This window comes from Eleutherodactylus coqui, chromosome 10 (assembly GCF_035609145.1).
Source record: "Eleutherodactylus coqui strain aEleCoq1 chromosome 10, aEleCoq1.hap1, whole genome shotgun sequence".
Taxonomy (NCBI): Eukaryota; Metazoa; Chordata; class Amphibia; order Anura; family Eleutherodactylidae; genus Eleutherodactylus; species Eleutherodactylus coqui.
The window spans coordinates 19,756,864-19,782,253 of NC_089846.1; the positions used below are offsets into that span (position 1 = coordinate 19,756,864).

The following is a 25,390-nucleotide window of genomic DNA, read 5'->3' on the forward strand; positions in this document are numbered from 1 at the left end:
TTTTGGGAGTCTAGGAAAGCTGGGTGATGAGCATATATTTTCCAAAATGGTTGTCATCCAACTTTTCCTAAAACCGCTTCAGGTTAACCCTTTGATGACACAGCCATTCTCTTTATTTGGTTTGTTTTCTCTTCCTCCCTTAAAAAAAAACAAAAAAAAAAAAACTGAAAAAAATATCTAAAATGGGGGAAAAAATTCATTTTCAGGTGGGTACACACTGGCAGAAATTGCACTTTATTTTGTGAGTACGACAATTCCAAATTTAAATAGTCCTATTTTCCCTTTGTCGTTGTACTACTTAAAAGAAAAAATAAAAAAAATTAAAAATTCGGTCACCATCTTCTGAATGCCACCCTTTTTTTTTTTTACATTTTACTACTTTTCTGTCGATGCAGCTGTTTGAAGGCTCTTTCCTGAGGGACCATATTTTGGTTTCTATTGGCACCTTTGGTTTGTATTAGGGTATATGTGACTTTTTAATCGCTTTTTATTAATTTTTTTTACTTGGGCGTCAGGGTCACCAAAAAGAGCGCAATTCTTGAATTGTGTTTTTTTTTTTTTTCTTTTTTCTGATATTGTTCTCCTTGAAGTATTAATGCATTATTCTAATAGAATGGTCTTTATGGACGTGGCGATACCAAATATGTTTCATTATTTTAAAATTAGAAATATGGAAAAAGAGGGGAGGTTTAAACTTTTCTTGTAATGATTGAAAAAACCTTTTTTTTTTTCACATTTTTACCTTTCTGTGCTTTAGTTCCCAGAGGGGACTTGAAATTGTGATAGTTTGTTTGATCACGTATACAATATACTGCAATACCTCAGTAGGCCAGTATATTTTTGCACCCATTCTATTAAGCCCTGCCACAGGAACGTCTTAATAGGCAGAAATACATGGTAGACATTCTCTAGGCTCCAGGCATCCCGCAATCTCGTCACTGCACCATTTAAGACATTTAAAGAGAACCAAGGCAATATATACCTATTGCCCCCGTGTATGGGTTATTATGAAACACACTGGCGTTGCAGAAAAACTGACTTGAAAGTTTGATTCAGAAATGGAGTGCAGGATTCTCCGCACCCACAGCATGTAGACTGACAGCTCTCTGCCAATACACAGGCAGGAAGCGAGCAGTCGGTCTGCATGCTGTGGGCACGGACCGCCTCCATGACTCAGAGTCAGGCGCTGCTGCTTTTCAGAGTAACGCATACATGGGGGGGCAATGGGCATATCTGTTCTAGGTATATGCTGTCTTTGGTCTGGGCAGCATGGTTTACAGCCACGATTGGGGTTCTCTGACCATGAATGTTGTGGCCGGGTATTAGCCGTCAAAGACAGCCGGCACCCGCCATGTAAGGTGCGGCCTTGTCTCCTGAGCTGCCCGATACAAACCCCTTGCACATCTCATGTACATATATGTCCGATGTTGCCTGGGGGTTAAAAAACTGAGGACACTTCATGGAATTACATTTACAGAATCTCGTTATATTTTTGTGGATTTTTAGCAATGACAGACGTCTACACAATGATGGGGAAATCCGTACGGCTCTACTGCTTCGGTGACTGCGATCGCACATCTCTCCCCCCGAACACAGAATTCATCTCCTCCTTGCTGCAGAGCGCGTCTCGTCTTCCTCCAAAAGACCCCGGAAGGAGCTTCACAGGTAAAGACGGAGTTAAAGATCGTGCAGCAGCAGAGCCCCCTTACATAAACCATTCCTTCCCCCCTGAGAGACTCTTCACTTGTAAATGAGTAAGGGACCCCATAACTTTAAAAAGCCTATATTAGAGAATCGCTCATCGATGGCAGCAAGTGTTTGAGTCCCTCCACCTGCATAGAGCAACTAATTGGTACCTGACAATAAGAGATCTAGAAAGTTGGCTGTAAGATACTTGTATATCACTGTATTCCACTATGTGGTACCCACAGGTTCTTAGATACCTGTATCCATTCATGGTAGAGGGCAAAGGGGGTTAAACTTGGCTTCCTCCTTCCAGAAATGGGTACACTCTAATCCATGGGTTGTGACTGGTATTGCAACTCAGCACTTTTCAAGTAAGTCCTGCAATACTGCACATAGCCTATGAATAAGTGTGGCGCTGTTTCTGGAATATGATGGTGGTTTTTCTGGTTTTATTTATTATATTGTTTTATGTTTTGGTTTTTTTCTGCGTTTTCTTTGTTTGCTTTAGGTTTTTGCTTTTATGATGATTTTTTTCTTTTTTTTTTCTTTTGGGGCTTTTTTTTTTTCTTTCCAGACGCAGCGCCACCCATGTTATTGGGTTGTCTGATTCTGCAGCTCATCCACTGTTTTAATTCCGCCCTGTCTGGCCTATTAATCCTCGCATACCACATTACACACCTCTAATTGTTTAATATCTTCTGTACTTTGATTGTCTTCCAGATAAATTATTTTATATCTACACTTCTGGAACAACCGGGCTTCCTAAGGCTGCCATAGTGGTGCACAGCAGGTAGGTGTGAGAGCGCTGCTCTGTAGTATCTGCTCACATCACCCTACTTCCATTTATTTACTTGTCCTTTCCTTGCAGATATTTCCGCATGGCTGCCTTGGTGCATTATGGCTTTGGCATGCGATCTGATGACGTGATTTACGACTGCCTGCCCTTGTACCACTCTGCAGGTAATCATACCACGGTATAGTACAGCTGTCAGTGTGCAGAATACGGCTGCCGCCTTGATTTATGCTCCTAAGGAAAAGTGAAACTTTTTCGTCTTTACAAAGAACATTTTTCTTAAAGAGCATCAGTAGCAAAATTAGAACAATCTAACAGAGGGGAACTAGTTGGGGGGATTTGCAATTGTTCCCAACTTCATTGGAGATGGGGACATCTAGAGGTCATTCTTAAGGTACAGAGAAGACCTTGGAGAGTAGAGGTCTCGGTGGAGGGTGATGTAGTATATGCATACATCACTGGAGTTCTGCATAACCTTTAACCTCTCATTTAAGCAGGTGTGCCTGCAAGCGCACCTCTATCAAATGGGAATTCCAGGCATTTCCTAGTAATAACCTTTCCTTAGGGGTAGGTCATCAATAGTTTGATTGGCTGGGATCCATTACTCAGGATCCCCACATTCATTTGATCCTCTGGCCCACCATCAGTGTAGACGTTCACATCGATGGGCAAAGCCAGAAGTGTAATAGAAGGCTTCATTTTGAAATCAATGGGAATGAAGCCTTCTCTTACACTTCCGTCTCTGACCACCGATGCGGACTGGACAATCAGCTGGGATCTCAAGCAGCGGATCAACTATTGATGACTTATCCTTAGGATAGATCAATAGTAAATGCAAGGAATACCCCTCTAAGAATTGTCCTCACTTAACCCTTTGCAATCCAATTTTGGATTCAGGGTTTCCTAGGGGTTTTTCTCTTTCTGCCATTATATTATCTGCTGGCTGGAGCCAGTACTGCGGTATGGGACATGCTGGAGAGGCCCCCGACAGAGCGGCCAGTAATCTACAGTAAGAATACGCTGCCGGACGTCTTCCGACATCGGAGCTGTACAGCCATCAATCAGAATGTCTTTAGACGTCGGACAGATTGCAAAGGGGTTAAAAAGAACTTATCACTATGACCGATCTCTTTAAGTTAGAGTATCAGTGTGATCCCGTAATAGAGCCACACTAGTACAGTAATTGCATCTGCCTTACAGACCCCCAGTATACCACTCGGAGCCACTCCTTGACTCTTTGGTTACAGCACTCACAGATTGCATCACGACTTTTGCAAGATTCAGGCTGTAATCACATGGGCAAGTGTAATTGTGGTCCGTGAAGCAGTGCCCATTCCTGTGCGATGTTCATGCATCTGTGATGTGTTTTTTCATTTGTTTGTTTTTCCCCTCAATGCTTAATTTGCATCCATCTCTGAATCGGACAGAACTCGCACGGGAAAATCGCCTGTGACTACAGTCCCATGGTGGAAGTCTTCCATCATATCTGGACTTTTTAGATTAAACCGTTTGCTTCTGTAAACTAGTGCCGATCAATCAGATCAGTGCTTGTCTATTGGGTCTTTACCCCAACTCTTAGAGAATGAACGATTGTTCATACGGTCTTTCATTCCTATAGACCTGCCATTGGTCGGCTGCACATACCCTTGTTTATATGAGGGGATATTCAGCCGACCGACCGATGAGCATTTGTACGCTTGCATATACGAGCCAATCACTGATCATTTGCACTTTTGCCCGATCATTGGGCCGTGTAAAAGTGCGTCCGTGTGAATGTTCTTGCTTGATTATCAGGCCTTGTTAAGGCCCTTTGCCCTGTAGGGTAGGTGGCTTTTATCAGCTGCACTCTAATCTTCTCTTCTCACCTGGCAGGTAACATTGTTGGGATGGGTCAATGTATCCTCCTTGGTCTGACGGTTGTAATCAAGAAGAAATTCTCAGCCTCACGGTTTTGGGACGACTGTGCGAAGTATAACTGCACGGTGAGGATCCTTCATGTATCGCCTACAATGTGATCCACATTAGTTTCCTATTCTTATTAACCCTTTTAAGGACCACCAGGAGCCGAACCTGTTCTATTCTCAGCTGGTCTTGCTGCTATCTCTGAGCACTGCCATTAATTATTTAGATGCTGCTGTCAAAGTTCATAGCACATCTAAGCAGCGAGCTGATTGGCACGCTATTGGGTCCCCACACAATGTAATTGCGGGGTGCTGATATGCTCTGGGCTGCCATGTGAACCTAACGAAGGCTCCAAGAGCTGCCATGTATTGCAGCCTATTAAGCTCTGCCAGTGGCAAGGCTTAACTGACTATTGTTAAATGCAAAACATACTGCAATACTGAAGTATTGTAGAAACGATCAGCCTGGTGCAAGTTCAAGACTAGTATAAGAACTTTAAAAAAAAAAAAGATGAAAATAAGTTGAATAAAATGTCTAAAAATATGAAATAGATTATTATTAAAGGGGTTGTCAGAGTAGTTTTTATTTTTTGTTAAAACCTCATTCAGTAAAATATTTAACCAGCATATACTCGCCTCTCCCTGCTTTCTGTATCTCCCGTGCCGCTGCTCAGTCCTCTGCTCCGGGTGTTTGATTACAGGCTGCAGTGCCACCTGTTTATGGAATGTTGCAGCCAATGACAGAGCTTCAGTGATCAACCACTGAGCTCCCTCATTGGCTGCATCAGCCTTTGCCATCCTGTAAATGGGCTGGGGCGGCAGAGAGGAGACCCAGAGCAGTGTCAAGGGACACAACAGCAGGGAGCCCGCAGAGATGAGTATATATACCGATTAGTTATTTTACTGCATAGGGTTTTAGCAAAAAAAAAACATATTCATATAACCTCCTTAAGTAAAAAAAAAAAAAAAAGACTTTTCCCCATTTCTCATATTAAATAAATAAATTAGGCGTAATTGATAATGCCGCATCTGTAAAAGTCCAGGCTATTAAAAAAAATAATTATTTATCCTCCATCTCCTAGAAAAAAAATAGAATAAAGTAGTATGTACCCCAAAATGGTACCAATAAACCCACAATATAGCATGCAGAAAACAAGTCCTCTCTCAGCCCGGGCTATGGGAACGTATAAAATAGTTATGGCGATAGAAAGCCAATTCATTTATTTTTTTTAAAAAAAGGTTTTTACTTTATAAAAGTGACAATAAATTAAACTGCATAAATTTGGTGTCGCCAGATTTTGTACTGACCTACAGAATAAAGTGAGCATGTCATTCTTGCTGCACCATAAAACCAAAACCCGAAAAGCAGTTTGCTTTTCGGGTTTTTTTTTTCTATTTCACCCCACTTAAATATGTGTAAAAGTTTTTCTCTACATTATATGGAACTGGCGCTATTAAAAAACACAATTCGTCCCACAAAAAAGCAAGCCCTTGCGCACCCATGTCTACAGAAAAATGCGTGTGCTAGCTCTTGAAAAGCAGGGGGGGATGATAAAACAGAAAGGAACGTTTAAGAAATTGCTGGTCTTTAAAGGGTTAACATGGCTGTTTTGTGCACAGATTGTCCAGTACATTGGTGAGATCTGCCGCTATCTCCTGAACCAGCCGCTGCGGGAGGTGGAGTCCCAACATAAAGTACGCATGGCATTAGGAAACGGGCTCCGTCCCGCCATCTGGACGGAGTTTATGACCCGCTTCAGGATTCCACAGATCGCCGAGTTCTACGGAGCGACAGAATGTAACTGCAGCCTGGGCAACTTCGACAACAATGTAAGCTCAGCATGTGTGATGGCAAACTGTATGAGCAGAGTAACCCTCAGCCGCACAGGTGACCATGCTATGTCCTCTACAGGTTGGGTCCTGCGGGTTTAACAGCCGCATTCTGCCCTTCGTCTATCCCATCCGCCTGATGAAGGTAAATGAAGAGACAATGGAGCTTATCCGCACTCCAGAAGGTCTTTGTATCCCCTGTCAGCCAGGTAAGTGCATGTCAGTACCTCTAATGTATGATGTGACACCCATATAGAATATAGTATATAGCCAAATAAAGGTCTTGAAGCCCTTAAAGGGAATTCCCCGCCACTTCTGAAGGGATTTCCTGCGGGGCTGAAGGAAAGTAAAAGTGTTGTGGCAGGGATTTACCTGTGTGTCTCTTGTATCGCAGGTGAACCTGGGCAGCTGGTTGGCCGTATTATCCAGTCAGACCCTCTACGAAGATTTGATGGGTATGTGAACGAGTCCGCCACTAGTAAGAAAATAGCCAAGAATGTCTTCAAACCTGGAGACATGGCGTATCTCTCCGGTAAGCGTATACCCCGATTATGGTGCAGCCTTTCTTACCAAAGCCTTGCGTTCTGACCGCTGTCTTCTCTACAGGCGATGTGCTAGTCATGGATGAGCTTGGCTACATGTATTTTCGGGACCGCACAGGCGACACATTCCGATGGAAAGGCGAAAATGTGTCAACCACGGAAGTGGAGGGAATCCTAAGCCGACTGCTTAAACAAGCAGATGTGGTGGTGTATGGGGTGGAGGTGCTAGGTATATGGCTAATTTTTCCTCCGGGGTGTGAGGGACGAAGAGTTTTTAAGCTGAGAGGGGTTAATTTTTTTCATCTCTGGATTTTGTTTCCTAGGAACGGAAGGAAGAGCTGGAATGGCGGCCATCGCTGATCCCCATCATAAAAGTGATCTTGAGCAGTTTGTCAAAGACCTTAAGAAATCGTTGCCTGCATATGCACACCCTGTCTTCCTCCGAGTGCTGCCAGAGGTGAACAAAACTGGTGAGTGCCCCGTATACATGTGCAGGTCATTTTATGAGATTGTCGCTGTATTGTTGGACTACATATTGATGTGACCAAAAATCGCATTTGCCTGCTTATTTCGACTATTCCTGCGGGTTTTTGTGTGCGTAGTCCAGACATCTGCTGCACATTTACACAATTACGCTGAAGGGCCCATTGATTTGCTGCTCGAATACGCAGGTTTCCTGTATTATTCGCTACATTTTTGGGCTGGCCCATTCACCAAAATTAAACGTGCTGGGCTTTTTTTTATTTGGAAAAGATTGGCAATTGAAATCAATGGGTTCTACTCAATGCATATTACGCCTGTAATACACCTGTGTGCACGAGCCCTAAGGCCCATTGCCAACGGGCGGGTTCGATTTGCGGAATCCGCGCTTGAGATCCGCAAATCAAGTTGCCCATAGAGAATCATGGAATGGAATAAAAGCATGATTTGATTTGCTGACCTTTTGGGCCCCACAAAAAAATTGCAGTATTCTCCATCTTTCTGCGGATTCCGCAGGGGCGGCTTCTATTGACGTCAATGGAAGCCCTCTGATCAGCGGCACACCCGCAGATGACACAGCAGACGTGCCATCGATCTGCGGGAAAGCAGGAAATTAAAAAAAAACACAAAAAACTACTGCGCATGTCCGACGGCAAGCCGTGAGGACCATGCGCAGTACAGTGAAACCATAAGTGGAGGGATCCGTGCGGATGCCGCTGCCAGGTAAAACAGGTAAGCAGGGCTCACTGGCTACGGGCACGGGCGGAATCCATGCAGGATTTTCTGCACAGTATCTGCATGTGCCGTGGACATGAGGCCTTACGGTGAGTTTTTACATACGCCAAAATAAATCCGCTGTTACATGTGATTTTATATGGCTAATCTAAACTTCGCTTACAATGACACACCGCCTACTGTACCTCGCAATGTGCACCTGCAGTTCATGTGGAATTCATAATTTATTTTGGTGATTAAAGGGGCAGTCACATCTCGGGAATCCCGTTTCACTCAGTTTGAAATCACAAAACAATATACTTGCCCATACAATATTTATTTCCGAAATGCTCCGTTCTCCAGATATTGCAGCTATTGATTCCTCTGGTTGTTTACTGCTCGTTGCCAGGGAAACTGACCACTTTTTCTATGCCAAGAAATAGCAGAACACAATGGCTGCTGGTGGCCGGGAGCTAGTGAGCATGCGCTTCTGAGATTCCAGACGTCAGATTTAGATGAAGGAAGCACACAGCCGCCGGCCTCATCTGCAGTTACTTTCTATAGAATAGGTGGGCGGTTTCCCTGGCAACGAGCAGTAAACAACCAGAGGAATCAATAGCTGCAATATCTGGAGAACGGAGCATTTTAGAAATAAATATCTTATGGGTGAGTGTATTGTTTTACGATTTTGAAGAGATTGGAATGGGATTTCTGAGATGAGAATACTGCAATCACAGCACTGTAATAGTACAATGGCTCACACTGACTGCAAGCCGTGGCGTACTCTTATAGCAAGAGGCGGAAGTGGGATAAAGGGGTTTTGTCAACGTATACAACGCTTTTCAAAATATGGGGAGTGGGGTGAACAGCGGCTCACGATGGGTCTCTCTCCCTGCACCCTTGGCAAACGGCTGATATTGCCTGGGGAAGTCACATCTAGATGGGCACTTGGGAATTGCAGGATTTCAGATGATTGGTTGTGCTGTAGTCCCAGTATGGCACAAAGTCTGTGGGAAATGCTCTCATAGAGTGGCTCTCCATTGCCGCCGTAGAGAGGGGGTCCCAAGTGGGGGATCTTATAGAGCGGCTCTCCATTACCGCTATAGAGAGGGGGTCCCAATTGGGGATCTTATAAAGCGGCTCTCCATTACCGCTATAGAGAGGGCGTCCCAAGTGGGGGCTCGTATAGAGCTCTTCATTACTGCTATAGAAAGGGGGTCCCAAGTGGGGTATCCCTCTGGCATTCATATGTCCTAATTGACCATATAAACAAGGGTTCACTACTTGGCGCACACCTTTAATTTGGATCTTGCAGTTCCTGTTAGCATCCAGTAGATGTCAATGTCAACACACACAGTCGTCCATCGGCATGGTGCACCGCATCTGACACTGCGGCTTCCCCTCACACATCTGATCTCCCCTCTGGGAACTCCAGACATCTGCTGGAAGCTACATCGCTGGACAAGAGTCCGTCATGTAGGACGTGTCTAGTGAAATCATCGCACGTCAATCTTAGCTGTTGGGAAGGCGAAAAAGCCGCATCTAATATTCCATTTACTTCTCTCCACAGGAACATATAAGTTCCAAAAGACTGACATGAGGAGAGAAGGCTTCGACCCCAACGTGGTGAAAGACGCCTTGTATGTCCTGGATACCCAACAAGGAAAGTACATCCCCTTGGACGCTGAAGTATATAAAAAGATCCAATCAGGGAAGCTAAAGCTGTAGTCTCCGCCTTTTGGGGTTCTTCTTGGTGCATTTTTAATTTTGCTTTGGTTCTGGTCATGTGACCCCGGCGGCCCACGGAGCGCACTGGATCGTTACATCACCGGACATCATTCACATACCAAAGTCTTACAGCTCTATATATCTGGGAAATCATGGCGGCGTGTTAGGGATTCGGGGCGCAGACCCCGCGGTTAAAGGGACGTTTTATATTTTTAATCTCTTGTTTTTCTAATTTATTTTTTAGTCCAGCAGGAGAGTTTTCATTAGCTGTACAGATTCTGTTTCATCTCTCCAACACTCCGGTTTTTGGTTCGGACGAGACCTGCATTCCTGGAGTAACTGCAACGACGAAGGGAATATTACACAGACTTCTATTAGACAATACTGTAATCGTAGGTGTGGATGGAAGAGGCGACAGCGACTCAATGTTGGAAAAGAACATGGCGGAACTATACATATAGGAAGTTCAATCTGTGAACTTCTACATAGAACCAGACCAAGTGATGATGTATATCCATTCAGGACCTCCCTGCTCCTCTCACTTATCAGTTGCGTTGTAATCCGGGTGGGGGGGGGAAAGAATGGCCGAATGTCAACACTTATACCTCTGCCTTCAACGCTATCCCTGGCAGGACAATATGAAGCCATAACATAGACTTCAGACCGCTATCTACCCGCATCCTGAGTAGCGTCCTCGCTGGCAGTACCCAGGATCCAGCTTAAATCCTTGATTGAACTGTTGTACCAGAGATTACGGACAGCCGGCCTTATTTCAGCTTTCTCTAATCTAGGTTTTCTTATTTAGAAAGATTGTTCTGGATAAGAAAAAAAAAGGATATGCTTCGTTATTTCCCTTAGAAACAGCGCCACTCTTGTCCACTGGTTGTGTCTGGAGTTACATCTCATTTCCATGAAAGTTAGTGAAATAGACTGCAATACCATAAGCAGCCTTGGGGCACGGTGGCGCTGTTTTTATCAGGAAATTTTTATTTTTTTCCTCTAACCTAGACGACCTCCGTTTAATGCTTAACTTTGGATGTGCTCGGCTAGAGCGAACGTCAGTCTTCCTGTATGTGAGATTATTTTCATAGTCGCTGATGGAAACCAAATCATTACATCTTGCATGTCTTAGTGCATGGATTCTCGGGATGAGGCCCAGGATATTACAGTAAGGCCTTACACGGGCGAATACTGACCGATTTCACTCTAAGTGTTTGTGCGTTTTACATGCGTTTTTGTTGCGTGTCATCCTTTATTCATGCGGGGCAATAAAATACAGAAGGTGGCGCAGCGGAGAGCGCTAAAAATAGTAATTAAAGGCAATGGGGGCGTGAAAAAAAAACAGAGTACACATCATGCAAGTGTATTCCTTTTTTTTTTTCACGCATCCAGTGACTTTAATGAGAGATGGGCCGCCATGTGGTAGTTTTTTTTCCACCAATGGTCAGTGTTGATCGTTAAAAAAAATCTTGCATTCCCTTTAATGGGCCCGAGTGCTGTCTGGTGACGTTAAACCTACCTGTGTAATTACACACCGACAGTATTTACTCTTTGTACGGTAGTCACCATCCTGTTCAAAGCTCCAGTGATCGATACCAGCAGCCCAGACGAACCCGGATTACTTATTGAATAGAGTGAAGATCTGGTTTGGATGTGAACACTTCATTTTCTGTATATTAAAGGGGTTTTGGAGGTAAAAATACTATTGATGACGGATCCTCAGGATGGGTCATCAGTAGTTGATCAGCTGGGGTCCGCCGCTCGGGCTACCGGCCAATCGACTGAGCAGGCACCTGCTGTCAGTGTTGCTACACACAGAGTGGTAGCTGCTGCAGCGAAACCGGTGTAGTGGCTGGTGTTTGTAATCGCCGATGCAGCACCTCTTGATTTCAATGAGACCCCAGCCTGCAGTTCCAAGCCCCAGCCACTACATGGGTCGGAGCAGCAGCATACTTTCTGACCCCTGTATATAGCGACTTTGACAGCGGGCAGCCACTCTGCCAGGATTCTCACTGGTGAACCCCAGATGATCGTCTATTAATGACCTGTTCTCAGGATACATCATCAATAGTATTTTTTGCCTGGCAAACCCCTTTAACTTAAAGGGCTTTTTTGATCCTTCTTTCCTATAGACTTGTATGAAGCAGCGGCAGAGCCTACGTAGTGCCTGCTCCATATAACTCCCATTAGCAAGCGCACATATCAGTGAGTACAGGCAAGGACATATGTGCCATAGAGGCCGATCGTGCAGCAACTATGGGGGCTCTTAAAGACGGGGGCCATACCAGGTTCATTCCATTTCCTTTGCTTCTGGGTGGCAAGAACCTGTGCCGGACTCTCCTTTCCAGAGGCTCTTCATTCATGAGTCTTGGCATCATCCTAATTATGGCTGTGGAGGCCCTTCTGTGCACCACAGGAAACGGGGGTCACCAGTTGTAGCACTTTGTGAAGGACCCAGCGGTTGGACCTTTATCTAACATTCACAGGCTCTAGCCATTCCAAGAGGCAACGTTTTGGGTGGTCATGGCCTTTAAAGGGGTTTTATCATCATCCACAGCATAGGAAATGAATACATGTATTTCATTCTGGGACCCCCAGCAATCCAGAGAACGGAGCACCACGAATGCACCATGTGACGGTGCGTATGCTTGCCCACTGCTCCAGTCACCGCTAGGGAGCGGAGGGAGATTGGCAAGAGCATCAATTTTGTAGGGCTGAATGGAGCATGCGCACCGCCGGTCTGTTCACATGGAGTATTCAGGGTCTGCAGTTCTCAGGATCGCGGGGGGTCCCAGCGATGAGACCCTCATCTTCCATCCTGTGGGCAGTGAAAAAAGCGCCTCTAGTGGGAAAACTTCTCGAAATTATGACCCTTTCTTTCAGCAATAGACTATGGGTAAATACATTTGTGAATGTATGCAGGGATGTTTATGGTCCCCCTTGGGGACCTGATCATGGGTTCAAGGTGTTGTTCTCCGCCCTCCGCTTGGCCCATTCTCTTGTCAGAAATGTTCATGGCTGGTTTGCACAACTTCTGGAAACTGATCTTCCCATTGCAAATACCTGTAGCCTTGTCACTATAGACTGGCATAAAGTATGTGACCCGCAGTAGATGCCAACACCTCATGACAGCAGTGCAAACCAATGTCCCTTATCCGCTGTCTGGGGGTCCTTGTCCTGCCATTCAGTGTTGCCTGCATTCCCCATCCTTGCTTTGTTGCTTCTAGTAGGAACCGTCCACAGACAGTAGTTTATCAGGGGGTAGACAAGCCTTGAAGGGGAACTCCATACAGAAGGTAACATAGATGGGGGTCATCAGAAGGATGGGCCTTGTTGCTGTGGTCCATTTATCCAAGGCATGTGCGGCCATCTTTGGGCATGTCTGCTGACGAAGTGGAGTTCTCCTTTAATATCAGTCCATAAGAGGCTGTAGACTGCGCGGCTCCAAGAACGTGAAACTATGCAAAATAATGCACCGATTTATCATAGCCACGAAGAGTTGTCATTTGTCACAACCAATCGGCTTCCATTTTTCCACTGAAAGCCGGGCTCTCATTGGCTGCAGTGGACGTCTCTACCGGTTTTTCCTCTGTAATAGTTTGTGTACATGACTGTTGGCATCATGTCATAGTAGCAGTGTTACTTTATAGAATTCTATTCATTCTGACTCCATGTGAATATGTATTCCTTCTTACACTAAGCAGCATATCTGTGACTACTTTATGATTGTTAAAAAGGTTTCCGGGACCTATCCTCAGAATAGGTCATCAATAGTTGAGTTTCAGGGGTCCGCCCCTCGGAATCCCAGCAATCGGCTGATTCCCAGCACTGCTTTCAGTTCACAGAGCGCTGTCTGTATTACAGTGGCCTGGTTTGGTATTGCAGGCAAAACTCCATTGCGATACGGACAGCACTATCTGCTTTGTGTTGTTCGTACTGACAGCGGTGCCAGGATTCCACTAATTCGCGGGGATCCCGATTGACAGACCCCCGACGATGTCTTGATGACCTATTCTGAGGAAGGGTCATCCATAGGGAAACTCCCGGCCACCCCTTGTAAGACACAAGTGCATGTAAATGGAAGATGGTGACCTTTTTCTCAAGAAAGGGGAATGCATAATGAAAATTTTTGGATAAGTGGTCTCAGTCCTGCCCCCCTGCTTCCTATCTCGTGCATGATCCATCCCTCCTTCCCTTTATTGCTAATGTGCCACCTTTTAGATAGGGGTTGCCCTGTGCCATGAGAGAGTAGAAGGAGCCAGTGTGAGCAGAGTAGCCAAAGGGACGGCCATGGGTACTGAAGCCGGCTATTCGGTTTGTGTTCTCGCCCCCCTCCTCCTCCTCCTCCTCCTCCTCCTCCTCCTCCTCCTCCTCCTCCTCCTCCTCCTCCTCCTCCTGCAAGGATTTTGCTGCTATTGGCCTGTTTTTGGGATGGTGGGGGCATTATCTGTGGTTAATGTAGCAATTCTATCTGAGTGTTCCCCGCCATCGGCGACGTCTTTTATCAGTGTGCGAAAAAAGTCTATTCAGCCAACCACTCCTGGGAAAAGTTGGGTGGTAACAATATGGCTCCTCCAGGGGTTCCCACCCACCTTTCCCAGACTCCTGAATGTCAACTCTGCCCACTAGAAAAGCTGCCCGTCTAGGAAAGCTGTGTGACGAAACTTGGCGGCCATGTTGGTTTGCAATCAGCTTTTTGGTAAACGGATTTAATGCCTGAATAGAGTTCTTAACTTGACAGTTCTTATTTATTTGCAGGAGGAACGCTCTTCAGTATGTACCTTGCACAATGGGTTAATGTCCCGTGGGCTATACTTACCAGGAAACGGTGTTCCGTGTATATAGTATGTAAATTGGGGGAGAGGGAACCGGTGACCAATCAAGGGTTAAGCTCACATAATGGGTTCTTGATGAGGTGACTGGTATACAATTGTCGTCGTTCCTCTACTTGCAGCTCTCCATCTATTTCAAAACGGCGACTCCCAGCAGGGGCGTAAATATATGGGCGGTGGAACCTTAGGGGGCCCTAAAGTCTCTCTGCCCCCCGTAGGAGGAGACCAGTTCTATAAATGAAGCATTATCGCTGGGGGCCCTGTTACACATTTTGCATTGGAGCCCAGCATTTCACGTTCCGCCTCTGACTCCCAGCTTATCCCGGCAAGCTGCACGGTCGCCAGTCGCTGGCTCACGCCTGCTCTATATACATATTGTATGTAACATATCAAAAACTTGTATACTATCAGGTGGGCTCATTTATACTGCAGTGTCCTCCTGCTCGCACCTAGCTGGGGGCCAAGTTGTATGCTGGTACCCCACAAAAAGTGTTTAATGACACAAACTGCATATCTGACAACCAAGCGGCCTCAGATTTGGTTTTGGGACATCTGGGGCTCAGACCTGCGCAGTGCTGATGACCAACCAAAATGCATTGGACTATGCCCAGCTGCCAGACCCAAAGCAAAGCATTTGACCACCCAAATGACAACCAATATGGCTGCCATTATGGGTTGTCCTCCGCTTTCAGTCCTGAATGGTAAAGCTGCTTAGGGCCCTTTTACACGGAACGATTATTGTACAGTTTGGGGGAAATCGCTGTGTAAACGCGGACGGCGACTGAACAACCAACGGTAATTCGTTTGCTTGTTCGTCGTTCAGTTTCTGCAGGTGTAACAATCCAAATGAAGATCGCCCGAGTAATCAGTGAATGGAAGCGGCGAGTCGAAGAGATCTCCAATCCGTTCCGCCTCCATTCACTGAGCGATCCTCGCTCCTGTGTGAAAGCGCAGGAACGATTTATCGCCGTCAGGCATTCGCGTGCCCTACAATCATCCCATGTCCAGGGACCCTCAGGCTGGATTCACACGGACACATTTGCGCGCGTTATACGCCGAGAAGAGAAACCATTTAAGATTCGCACAAATTTCCGTATTTTTTGTGGAGCTTTACGGCTGCGCAAGAAAAGCTAGTGCATGTTCTATCGTTCTGTGAATTTGCGCGCCAAAGGTCCCCATACGTTAATGGGAGGTGTACAATGCGCAAAGAGATGCAGGAAACGCTGCGCAATTCCATTGGTAATTAAACGTGTCCTGCAGACAGAAAAAGCGCAGTAATATACGCCGCTCTGCATGCAAAAAAAGCCTTGTTCACAGCACAAAAAAATGCGGCGCCAATGTGTGTGTCATTGTGCAAACGTCCGTGTGAAGCCGGACTTAGAGGATATGACTACGTAGATGTACCATTCAGGACTCTAGGAAAGTTGGGTGACGACCCGACCCCACGATCTGCTTGCTTTCACTTTATCATGGCCTCCGACGCTGCGCAGACTGTGGGCACTATCTGGTATTTAAAATGCTGCTAAATGGTACAAGCATTTTTAGACCATATCACCCCAAAAACGTGTCCCCTTCCCGCCCCACTGTAGTCTGCCCACTCACGCTGTGTTGTCTTACATACTCTGTATGACAAGGACTTTCCATGTGCAATAAAGAAATAATTCCACTTTTGTCTCATTTCTCCTTTTTTTTCTTATTTTTGGGCAGAAGACTCCATAATGCGGTTTCTTGATCTGTCATCAAAGGCTGAGTAAACAGAAGCTTGCGCTAGCATTACCCGCAGTGGCCACAAGGGGCTGTCATTGCGCTAGAAGTGTGGTTTTACTAGTGTGCAGTGCTATAACTTAGCAGGTGACAGGAGGTGGAACATGGAAACTACTCCAAGAATGACCTCGCTGAGGCCGAACAGAACTCACATTGGGGGATGAGGGCTTCTTCGTTGTTTTATGAAGACATGGAAGCGCTAAACACTTAGTTACACGCTGACATGCCAGAAGTCATGGGAAAGCAGTATGTAAACTGATCATGAAGTAGCATAGTATGTAAGGCTGTCTACTTCAGCCTATTTCACCCCCCCCCCCCCCCCCCCCCGGTTTTGAGCAAGAGGAGGGCAAAAAACCCCCCAAGGAGTTAGAAGTAGGCATGGGACGGCCGGGCACCCCTACATCTGCCTAACGATACCTTTACACAAGGCAACTATCATTTAGAGAGTCGTAACAAAAAGTTATTGAAGTGTATGAACAGCAGTCGTTTGTTTGCTTTTACACAGAGCCCTGACTGTTCATAGAGGGGACCTCCATGCAAATTTGTTCCCCAGCCATGGACTCCAATTGTCAACAAGGCACTGTGCACACTGGTGGTGGCGCCATACTGGTGTGCGTCCGTTCTCATGGGTGGGGTCCACTGAACCACCTAAACACATCATTAGCCGGAGCCTGCTGCAATTCACTGCTTAGTGGCCGTTTGCAGCCTTCATAGACTTCTTGTACCTCCACAATGCTGGGATATTCCAGCAGGATAATGTACCATGCCAGTGGGCTCATGTTGTCCAGAGTTGGTTGGAGGAGCATTCTGGAGAGAGCCTACGGATGGTGCGGCCTGCAGGTTCACCCAACATGAGCCCAATTACGCATTTATTTGATATGGTGGAGAGGACCATTCACCCCTGAGATCTTGCACCTACAAATGCCCCGGAACTCTGGCTGGTTATCCAGACGGCTCAACATCCTCCAGACGTCTTCTGGACACTTGTGGAATTGATGCCATGTTGAGTTGCTGCATTTTTCCAGGCTGGAGGGGGTCCTACACGATATTAGTTCCTATCCCATGACTTCTGGCCCCTCAGTGTATTTTATGTAATATCGGAAAACCCTGTAGTAGCTCATCTTCAGAATGTAAAGGGGATTTTGAATAAAATACTAAACGTGAAGGTCCTACTGTTGGGTTCCAGTCAAGCGAAGTGGGCTCTGCTGCAATACAGCTTATGGAGAAGAGTGGCGCTGTTTCTGGAAAAAAAGCAAGCTCCTTTTTACGTAATCTCATATAATCCCTTTAACCAAGGCTGATGTCAGCGTCCGGCATCCTGGGCAGATACTAGAAGAACCCCTTTTGGGCTTGCAGGGAGTACATGGAGTGGTGGTGGTGGTGGTGGTGGTGGTGGTGGTGGTGGTGGTGGTGGTGGTGGTGGTGGTGGGGGGGTATAGATATCTGGGTGGGTGAACCTGCTCTATACTTGCCAGTCTGAGGGGGGTGTGGACTAGAGTCCCAAATATACTTGGAGCCATCCCTGCCTTAAGCTGGACAGTGACCACACTTGTATATCATCATTACAGGGGCCCAAACTGCTCTGGTTATTGAGGTTCATGTTAGCCAGATCCCCACTAATCAATTTTATAATCTTTGATATTGACAGGTAACAAGAGTCAAAAATGGTTCTTCTTGATGTTGCCTTTCCTTAAAGGGGTTCTGTAGGACTTTTCCTATCGATGACCTATCACGCATTTATGGGGATATCTCTTTACAGGGGTTCTTTGTGCGGCAGGGGTCTACAAAGAGGAGTCACATAATCCTTGACAGGCGAGCATCTAAGATGTATCACTCATTAAGGGGGATATCGCCTTAAAGGGGTTCTCCAGGACTTTTGCAATTGAGGACCTGTCCTCCTCATAACTCATTGGCGAGGCTGTGCCGTTCAGACTCTCCGCTGATTGCTAGGCCTGCTGTCAATGTGGACAGCACTGGAAGCAGATTGGTGCTGTGGGTATAGCTCAAATTCACTTCCATGGGAGCTGTGCTTGCAGTACCACAGCAGGCCGCCGCAATATGGACAGCGCTATCTGCTTCCAGTGCCATCTGCTGGGATTCCAAATGGTGGACCTTCGCTAATCAACTATTGATGATTTATCCTGACGACAGGTCATCAATAGCAAAAGTCCTAGAGAACCCCTTTAAAGGGATATCCACCCTATATGATTGATCCGTCTGGGACCCTCACCTATCAAGGGTCCTGTGCCTCTTTTTGGCGGTTTTCCCTAATGGCCGTGCCCATGTACGTTTTCCATAACTCCCACGAGCTGCCTCCCCATTTAGTTCTTCACGCGTCAGCTGGTGAACGTGGGTCACAGGACCCCCTGTTCTCCCGATCCCCTGTGGATTTAATACCCCTTTAAATCACTAGTAAGAGCATGTAACTGAATAGAGCGCATGCAGATGATTCCTAGCCCTAACTGGTAGCTGCTTGCACCATCTATCATGTTCGGGGTGCTACGTCCCCCGTGATCTTGGACCTAGAACACATTTTGGGGGGAACCTAGCTTTTGCCGTGCAAGTGGCCTCCAGCGCGAGTGAGAAGCTGGGGGAGGGCGAGGTGGGATAAAGCCTCCATTGCGGCTTTAGTGTCACTTTCAGTCTTTTCGGAAGGTTAAATGGCTGTTTAGAGCGGAGCATTGAAGGCCGAGCAGGGGGTTTATTGTGAAGGGCTTCTCCTGCATTGTTGAGTCCTTTTCAATGGTTCCTTGAATAAGAATGCGCTGGGCCCCCACTTTTTCCTCCTCCCTCAGCCGGAACACAAGTGCCTGGTATGGGGGAGGCCTGGAGTTTCCTGCAGGTTGTGATGGTATTCACGGCCTCCGTCGCTTCAGCTCCCTCTTTCTTTCTTTTCTGCAGTTTAACCCGGGCAGAGAGACTCACTGATCTCTGCTTGACACCCAATTACCACATGAATACACTGGAGTGGCTGAAAAAGGCCTCTCACTTTTGCTGACCCCCTCACTCCTTATGCTGAGAGGCTGCGGATCAAACAAAGCTACTGCGGGCAGGCCTCCATTGTCGCCCCTGCCGAGGGGTCCTCCTCTATTCCAGCACCCCATTGTCTGCTCTTTTATTAAATGCTTTCACTGCACAGGATGCAAACAGCTGTTCCAGGACGGCAGTGCGCTTTATGCAGAATAAGCGGGCGCCTTTTTTTTCCCCCCTTATGACCACATGCCACAATCTCCCCTACAAATGCCAACTTTTTTGGTATTGTTTCCATTGGACCTCATGCACACGACTACATGAAAACCATCAGTATCAGTTGGCACTGTACATCTTGTGAAGTCTCGTAATGTTTCCATAGGGTGTCCCCTATAGCATCCATAGGGCATGGCGCCACTCTTTTCATATAGAAATGCATGGAGTGTACAAACATATGGTGTCACACAGAAGCACGGGAACCTCCATGGGATACCTCAACGGCTGGCACCAAGGGCCGATGCCCGCACTTTTAAGTGAACCATTGACCCGAGGAAGGAAGTGTGTAAGAATGCCAAGATATCACAAAAAAGAAGCTTTATTGTACCCCTCAGGTAACCCAATACACGATATTCACGTGCAGTAACCTAAATGCAATAGATCGCAGCAAGAACAACAATAGACTCGCAACCTAAAGTGCAGTAAGTGATATTTAGAAACCTGGACCAAAGATTGATTGAGCCCCCGGCTAACAGATACCTGCGGAGGTGAGGAGCCCCCCAGAACAGATACCTGCGGAGGTGAGGAGCCCTCCAGAACAGATACCTGCGGAGGTGAGGAGCCCCCCAGAACAGATACCTGCGGAGGTGAGGAGCCCCCCATAACAGATACCGGCCAAGCCCCCCCCCCCGTAACAGAGCAAACATAATGCATGCATGGGGGATCTCTCCCAAAGTACTGCAGCCGCATGTCTACCAAGGGGGTGGAACTGACCACCCGCCTAGTGCTGGCCGAAACCCACATCAGCATATAGTGCAGAACACGTCCCCAGGAGCCTCACTGATCACCTGAAGTTTTTTCGCCAGGGTAATTAGCGGTTTCTCGCTCATTCACACGACCGTCGAGCGTGGTTTTTAGTGAAAAAATACGTCGCACCCCCGAAAACCCTCGCTCGGCTTTATTTCTCTGAATGACTTCTAATGCCTACATATAAGCACCTGTAAGCTTTTCGCAGCCTCCCTCTCCCCCCTCTATGGGACCGGCTGGCGTATATTGGCCAAAACATAGTTCCAGAACTATCTTTTTGCCCAACGTATATGCTTTGGTGCGTATTTTGGTCGGTATGTTCCATTTCTCACGGCTCGCTTTTTTTACGTGCCGTATATTTGCCCTTGTGAACGGATGCATTGGAAACCAATGCCGAAGATGGTCGTGTATATCGTTCGCCTGTAGAAACGTGCCACTTGTGCGCTCGTGTGAAAGAGCCCTTAGGCTGTACATATCAATGCCCATACTGATTATGATCTGCAGCGGGTTCACATGTCTTTTCTGTTAGTATTATGTTATACCCTTGTAATTATGTGAGAGGGCCGTGTGGGTGTGAATGTAACATCTAGCAGGGTGTTAGTCCAGGATGGTGGTCTTCACACCATCATATATACACCATTCTGTATTGATCCATGTCACTCTGGCTGGTGTATTGATCAAATGTTTTGGGTCCATATTTCTATCTAATTGACCATTCGCTCTCTATAATGGACTGATAGCTCTCTTGTATCACTGGCGATCTGGACATTGGGCACTCAGGTGATCAGTGAACATCATGAAGTCATGTAGATCAGTGTTTCCCAACTCCAATCCTCAGGAATCCCAACAGGCAGGGGCGTAACTATAGAGGGTGCAGGGGATGCGGTTGCACCCGGGCCCAGGAGCCATAGGGGGCCCATGAGGCCTCTCTTCTCCATATAGAGAGCCCAGTACTATGAATAAAGCATTATAGTTGGGGCCCCTGTTACAGGTTTTGCATTGGGGCCCAGATGCTTCAAGTTATGCCTCTGTGCAGCATGGTTTAGGTATGGGTACAGATGCAGATAGAGGGGGGGGGCCCCAGATCACCTTTTGCATCAGGGCCCCTGAGCCTTTAGTTACGCCCCTGCCAACAGGTCATGTTTTCAGGATTTCCTCAGTATTGCACAGGTGATGTAATTATCGTCAGCACCTCAGACATTGCTACAAGGATTCTTACTATAGGATATCCTGAAAACATGACCTGTTGGGGGGTCCCTGAAGACTGGAGTTGAGAAACACTGATGTAGATTATTTCCCGTGAGGCTGCCTGGGACATGTGCTGTGTCTATATGCTGTAGCTCCAGAAACATACTGGACGGACCATAATGATTGTCATTGTTATCCAGGCCGCCGGTGTATTCCGTCCTCCAGGACGTAACATCTCTTCTAGCTGGGTTTGAACGCTGTGGTTTCTGCGCCATACCAGTATATACTTATGTTTCTCACAATCAGTCTATTGACTAAAGCCTGCAAGCTTGGACGTATTTGCGATCAGCTATTCGCTCTCTATAGCAACCTTATAGTCATTCGCTTCATGGGACATGTGGGAGTCAGAATATACCATGTTACCTCATAGATCTTCTATAGGAATGCTATATGATTTGGTTATATCTCTAGTGCCGTTATACTCCTGATGAGGCCATAGCTAATGGCAATACATGCGGGAATTTCTCTCTCTCCTTGGTAGACATGCGGCTCGAGCACTTTGGGTGAGTAAAGTGTAAGTCAAAAAGCTTATTTATGTTGAAAGCATAGGAAGACAGCAAGATAGAAAGGTTGAGTAAAGGAGAAGATAGAAAGAAGAATTTAACAATCTGGAAAATAAAGAAAGGGATGGAGAGAGGGAAGAGAAACTCTATTCTGCGAATTGTGTAACTGTACCTAAGTGAAGATTTCTCTTCAAATAAAATGTTCTATTGTTTTACTGTTTAATTCTGTCTCTTGGAGTCCCTTCCCACTACCAAAGCATCTGCACTGAGGTACCACGCCACTCTCCAGGAAGATAGGACAACTTCCCTTTATAATTTTTTCATTTCGCTTATTATTTTGTTCGGAATTAGGTTTTGGCCTACATATGGACTGATGTCACGAACATGACAAACCACCATCTTACCCTGCCCGACTTCACGGGTAGCAACTAACGCAAAAACAGAGCACCATTCACAATGCAGCGTTTTCCTTACATGCACGATTTGGGACAGGGAGAGTAGTGGAGCCACTGCCGCTGCTTTTGCTGTCACCAGAACCCCTCCTCGGTCCCACCGGCCTGTGGGGTGCCACCACAGGTTATCTCCTCAAGACAGCCCATCTCTAAAATAAAGACCCCCCCAGCAATCAGATACTTGTAAAAGCAGTGATTCAAGTAAGGGTGGTATCACATCTGCGTCAGGACTAGAGATGAGCAAGCACCCAAATGCTCGGGTCCGCTTTATTTGAGTCGAGCTTTTCGTAAAATTCGAGAGCTCTACTCGAGTAACGATCCCCATTGACTACAATGGGAGACTCGAGTATTTTTGTGCGAAGCCGGGTCCCGAGCCTTTTTGAAATTTTTTTTTCTTGGTTCGTGTTCTCTCTCTCTCTCTGCCAGCCAGCCAGCCAAAAAATTTGCCATTGACATGCGCGCTGCGTCGCGGCAGGGAGGGGCCAAAACAGGCACATCACAGCGGGGAGGAGCCAAAAACTGGGTTGGGGTCGAACACGGAGTGATGCTCGTTCGAGTAACGAGCACTATCGAGTACGCTAATACTCGAACGAGCATCAAGCTCAGCAGAGTACGTTCGCTCAACTCTACTCAAGACCTCCGGACAGAGGTTCTGTCACGGATCCGGCTGAAAATACTGGAAGAAGAAGAACTGCATGCAGCGCTTTTTCTTCCATCCAAAAGCTGGACAGAAAGCGGACGGACACCATTATAGTCAGTGGGGTCTGTCTGGCACTGTCCAGAGACGGAGCCATATGACCATGGGAATTCCCCTTTCCTGCTCCCCAAACAGAGTAGGAAAGGGGAATCCCCAACACAGGTATGCACCCCCTTCCCTAATTTGTATAAAGTCTTTAAGTCCTTATAATGCAATTCCCTAATTTTATTAGAGCCGCTAGAACAGGGGTGTCAACCTCGCCATCACCGAGGGCCACATCAGCATTATGGTTGCCTTCAAAGGTAAGGCTCATCACACGGGTGTATTTGTGTGCATACTAGGACAGAATAAACACCACTGATTTGCATTGGGGTATTCAGACATGCATTTTACACATGTGGAAAAAAATTCTAGCATGCCCTATTTTGGCCGATTACAAACTGAAATTGCCATTAAAGTCATGTGTACTCACTGCAGATTTACGCATGAAGGCAGGAGAAATCTGGGGAAACATTCAGCATTTTTTGTGCATGCAAAAAACGCCGTGAATACACGAGCACAAAAAAGCAGGTCGGTCCAAATACACAGGGAATATGTACATGAAAACGCAGGACCAAACCTGCATCCGCCCATGTAAAGGAGCCCTAAATGTAACTCCTCCTAACATGACTGTGGCGCTCTATGTACTATGATGGTGTTTCTCCCCTTCCAGCTCTTGGCGGGTGGCTAGGGCGCCCGCATAGGGCTGGTAGAGCTGTGCGCCAACCAGTGAGTTGCTGAACACAGCAGTGTAGAGGTGTGCGCCGGAGCTCAGAGTCCAAGAAGGCACCTGCTCCTTGTGCTGGCACTGCCCCCTTTGCCAGGCACTGGCTGCATCCTCCAAGCAAAATGGAAAGCCACCCCTTCTGCGTCCGGACCTCGTTGCAGGCCACATAAAATGACATGGAGGGACAGATTTGGCCCGCGAGCCTTAAGTTGGACATATATGGTCTAATGCAATCAGAGGCTGAAAATCTGCTGCCCTAATTCTGCTCACACAGCTGACAGTTTGTTACAATGTACCAGGGCAGGAAGGAGATCTGTGCTGTTGCTGGTTTGAGAATTGCCAATGCTGGTATGTTATTACAGATCCTACATCTGAAGTATGTGAACAGAACAGGAAACAATGATAATTCCCATTGAAGGGCAGCAAGCAGAGATCCTAAAAAGGTCTTTTAACACAAAGTATATTAGAAAGTTGCAGAATGTTTCATTATTTGGTGATTAAGCTCCATTTACATAAGACTGGCCAAATCCCTTCGTCTAAATGCGAGTGGCCTCCAGGTTCCTCAGTCACTGAGCTGAAGCCTGAAGTGAGCAGCAGGTGCAGATGTGCAGGTTTTAAGACTAGAGGGTAATTCCTCCGCACCCTAAGACGTCTATTTGTACACTAATGATGGTATTGTCTAAGGGAAGGGATCAGCAAGTCTCTTGTAATGCAAAGTGCGGTCATTGTGAAGCATTCCTCTCATTCCTGGCTGCCATCGCTGTGGCCTCAGTGTTCGGTGAAAGGCATTATCATGACCCCGGCGCTCTTTAGCTCCTTTTAACGTTTTTTCCCTTTCAGTAATTTCCTCTGGATTAGTGATCTTTCTTCCAGCGTGGAATAACTTTGACTTCGGTGCTGTTCACATCTGCACCAGACGTTCCGTTCAAGGCCTCTGGCGCAAATCTGTCCTAACATTCTGGAAATGATGAGCTATTTGGTCTGGGCAGACGCTGGAGGGCCCAGCAGAGGCGGGACGGACCCCGTTATAGTCAGCAGGGTCCGTGCGGAGCGGCTAATTCTGTCTGTTTGGGCACGGATTAGGTTAGAAAATGGAAAACTGAACTGAGCGTGAATGCCGGTGTGAAGGTGTCCGCGAAATCTACGCTTCACGTATATTGTGTGTGTCTCAGTCATGTGAAATAATGAGAATGAAGTACGTCACAGAACTATGAGGCGCCACACTTGATTCCTCAGGGTAAATCAAATAGTTCCCCTTTAGGCCTCATGTCCACGGGGAAAATCAGGCCCGCTACGGATTCTCCATGGAGAATCTGCAGCAGGTCCCTCCTGCCCCGCGGACATGAGCGCTGAAAATAACAATAAACTTACCCGCAGGGGTCCGTGCAGATCTTCTTTTCTCCACGACCGGATCTTCTTTCTCCGGCCGGCGGATGCGCTCGGCACGTCCGCGGCGTGCCG

The 25,390-nt window shown here is 46.7% G+C and overlaps 1 protein-coding gene across 2 annotated transcripts in view; it reads left to right on the forward strand.

The window, feature by feature from the left end:
• SLC27A4 (solute carrier family 27 member 4) overlaps positions 1 to 16,172 on the forward strand; it is a 43,282-nt gene extending 27,110 nt beyond the window's left edge. For both annotated transcript variants that reach the window (XM_066580485.1, XM_066580484.1), the window contains exons 4-13: positions 1,507 to 1,665; positions 2,407 to 2,476; positions 2,555 to 2,646; positions 4,352 to 4,461; positions 6,001 to 6,210; positions 6,293 to 6,419; positions 6,605 to 6,742; positions 6,817 to 6,981; positions 7,076 to 7,222; positions 9,517 to 16,172. In XM_066580485.1, coding sequence (XP_066436582.1) covers positions 1,507 to 1,665; positions 2,407 to 2,476; positions 2,555 to 2,646; positions 4,352 to 4,461; positions 6,001 to 6,210; positions 6,293 to 6,419; positions 6,605 to 6,742; positions 6,817 to 6,981; positions 7,076 to 7,222; positions 9,517 to 9,674 — 1,376 coding nt within the window. In that variant the 3' untranslated portion in view covers positions 9,675 to 16,172. The remainder of the gene's footprint in view (positions 1 to 1,506; positions 1,666 to 2,406; positions 2,477 to 2,554; positions 2,647 to 4,351; positions 4,462 to 6,000; positions 6,211 to 6,292; positions 6,420 to 6,604; positions 6,743 to 6,816; positions 6,982 to 7,075; positions 7,223 to 9,516) is intronic.
• The last annotated feature ends 9,218 nt before the right edge of the window (positions 16,173 to 25,390 follow it).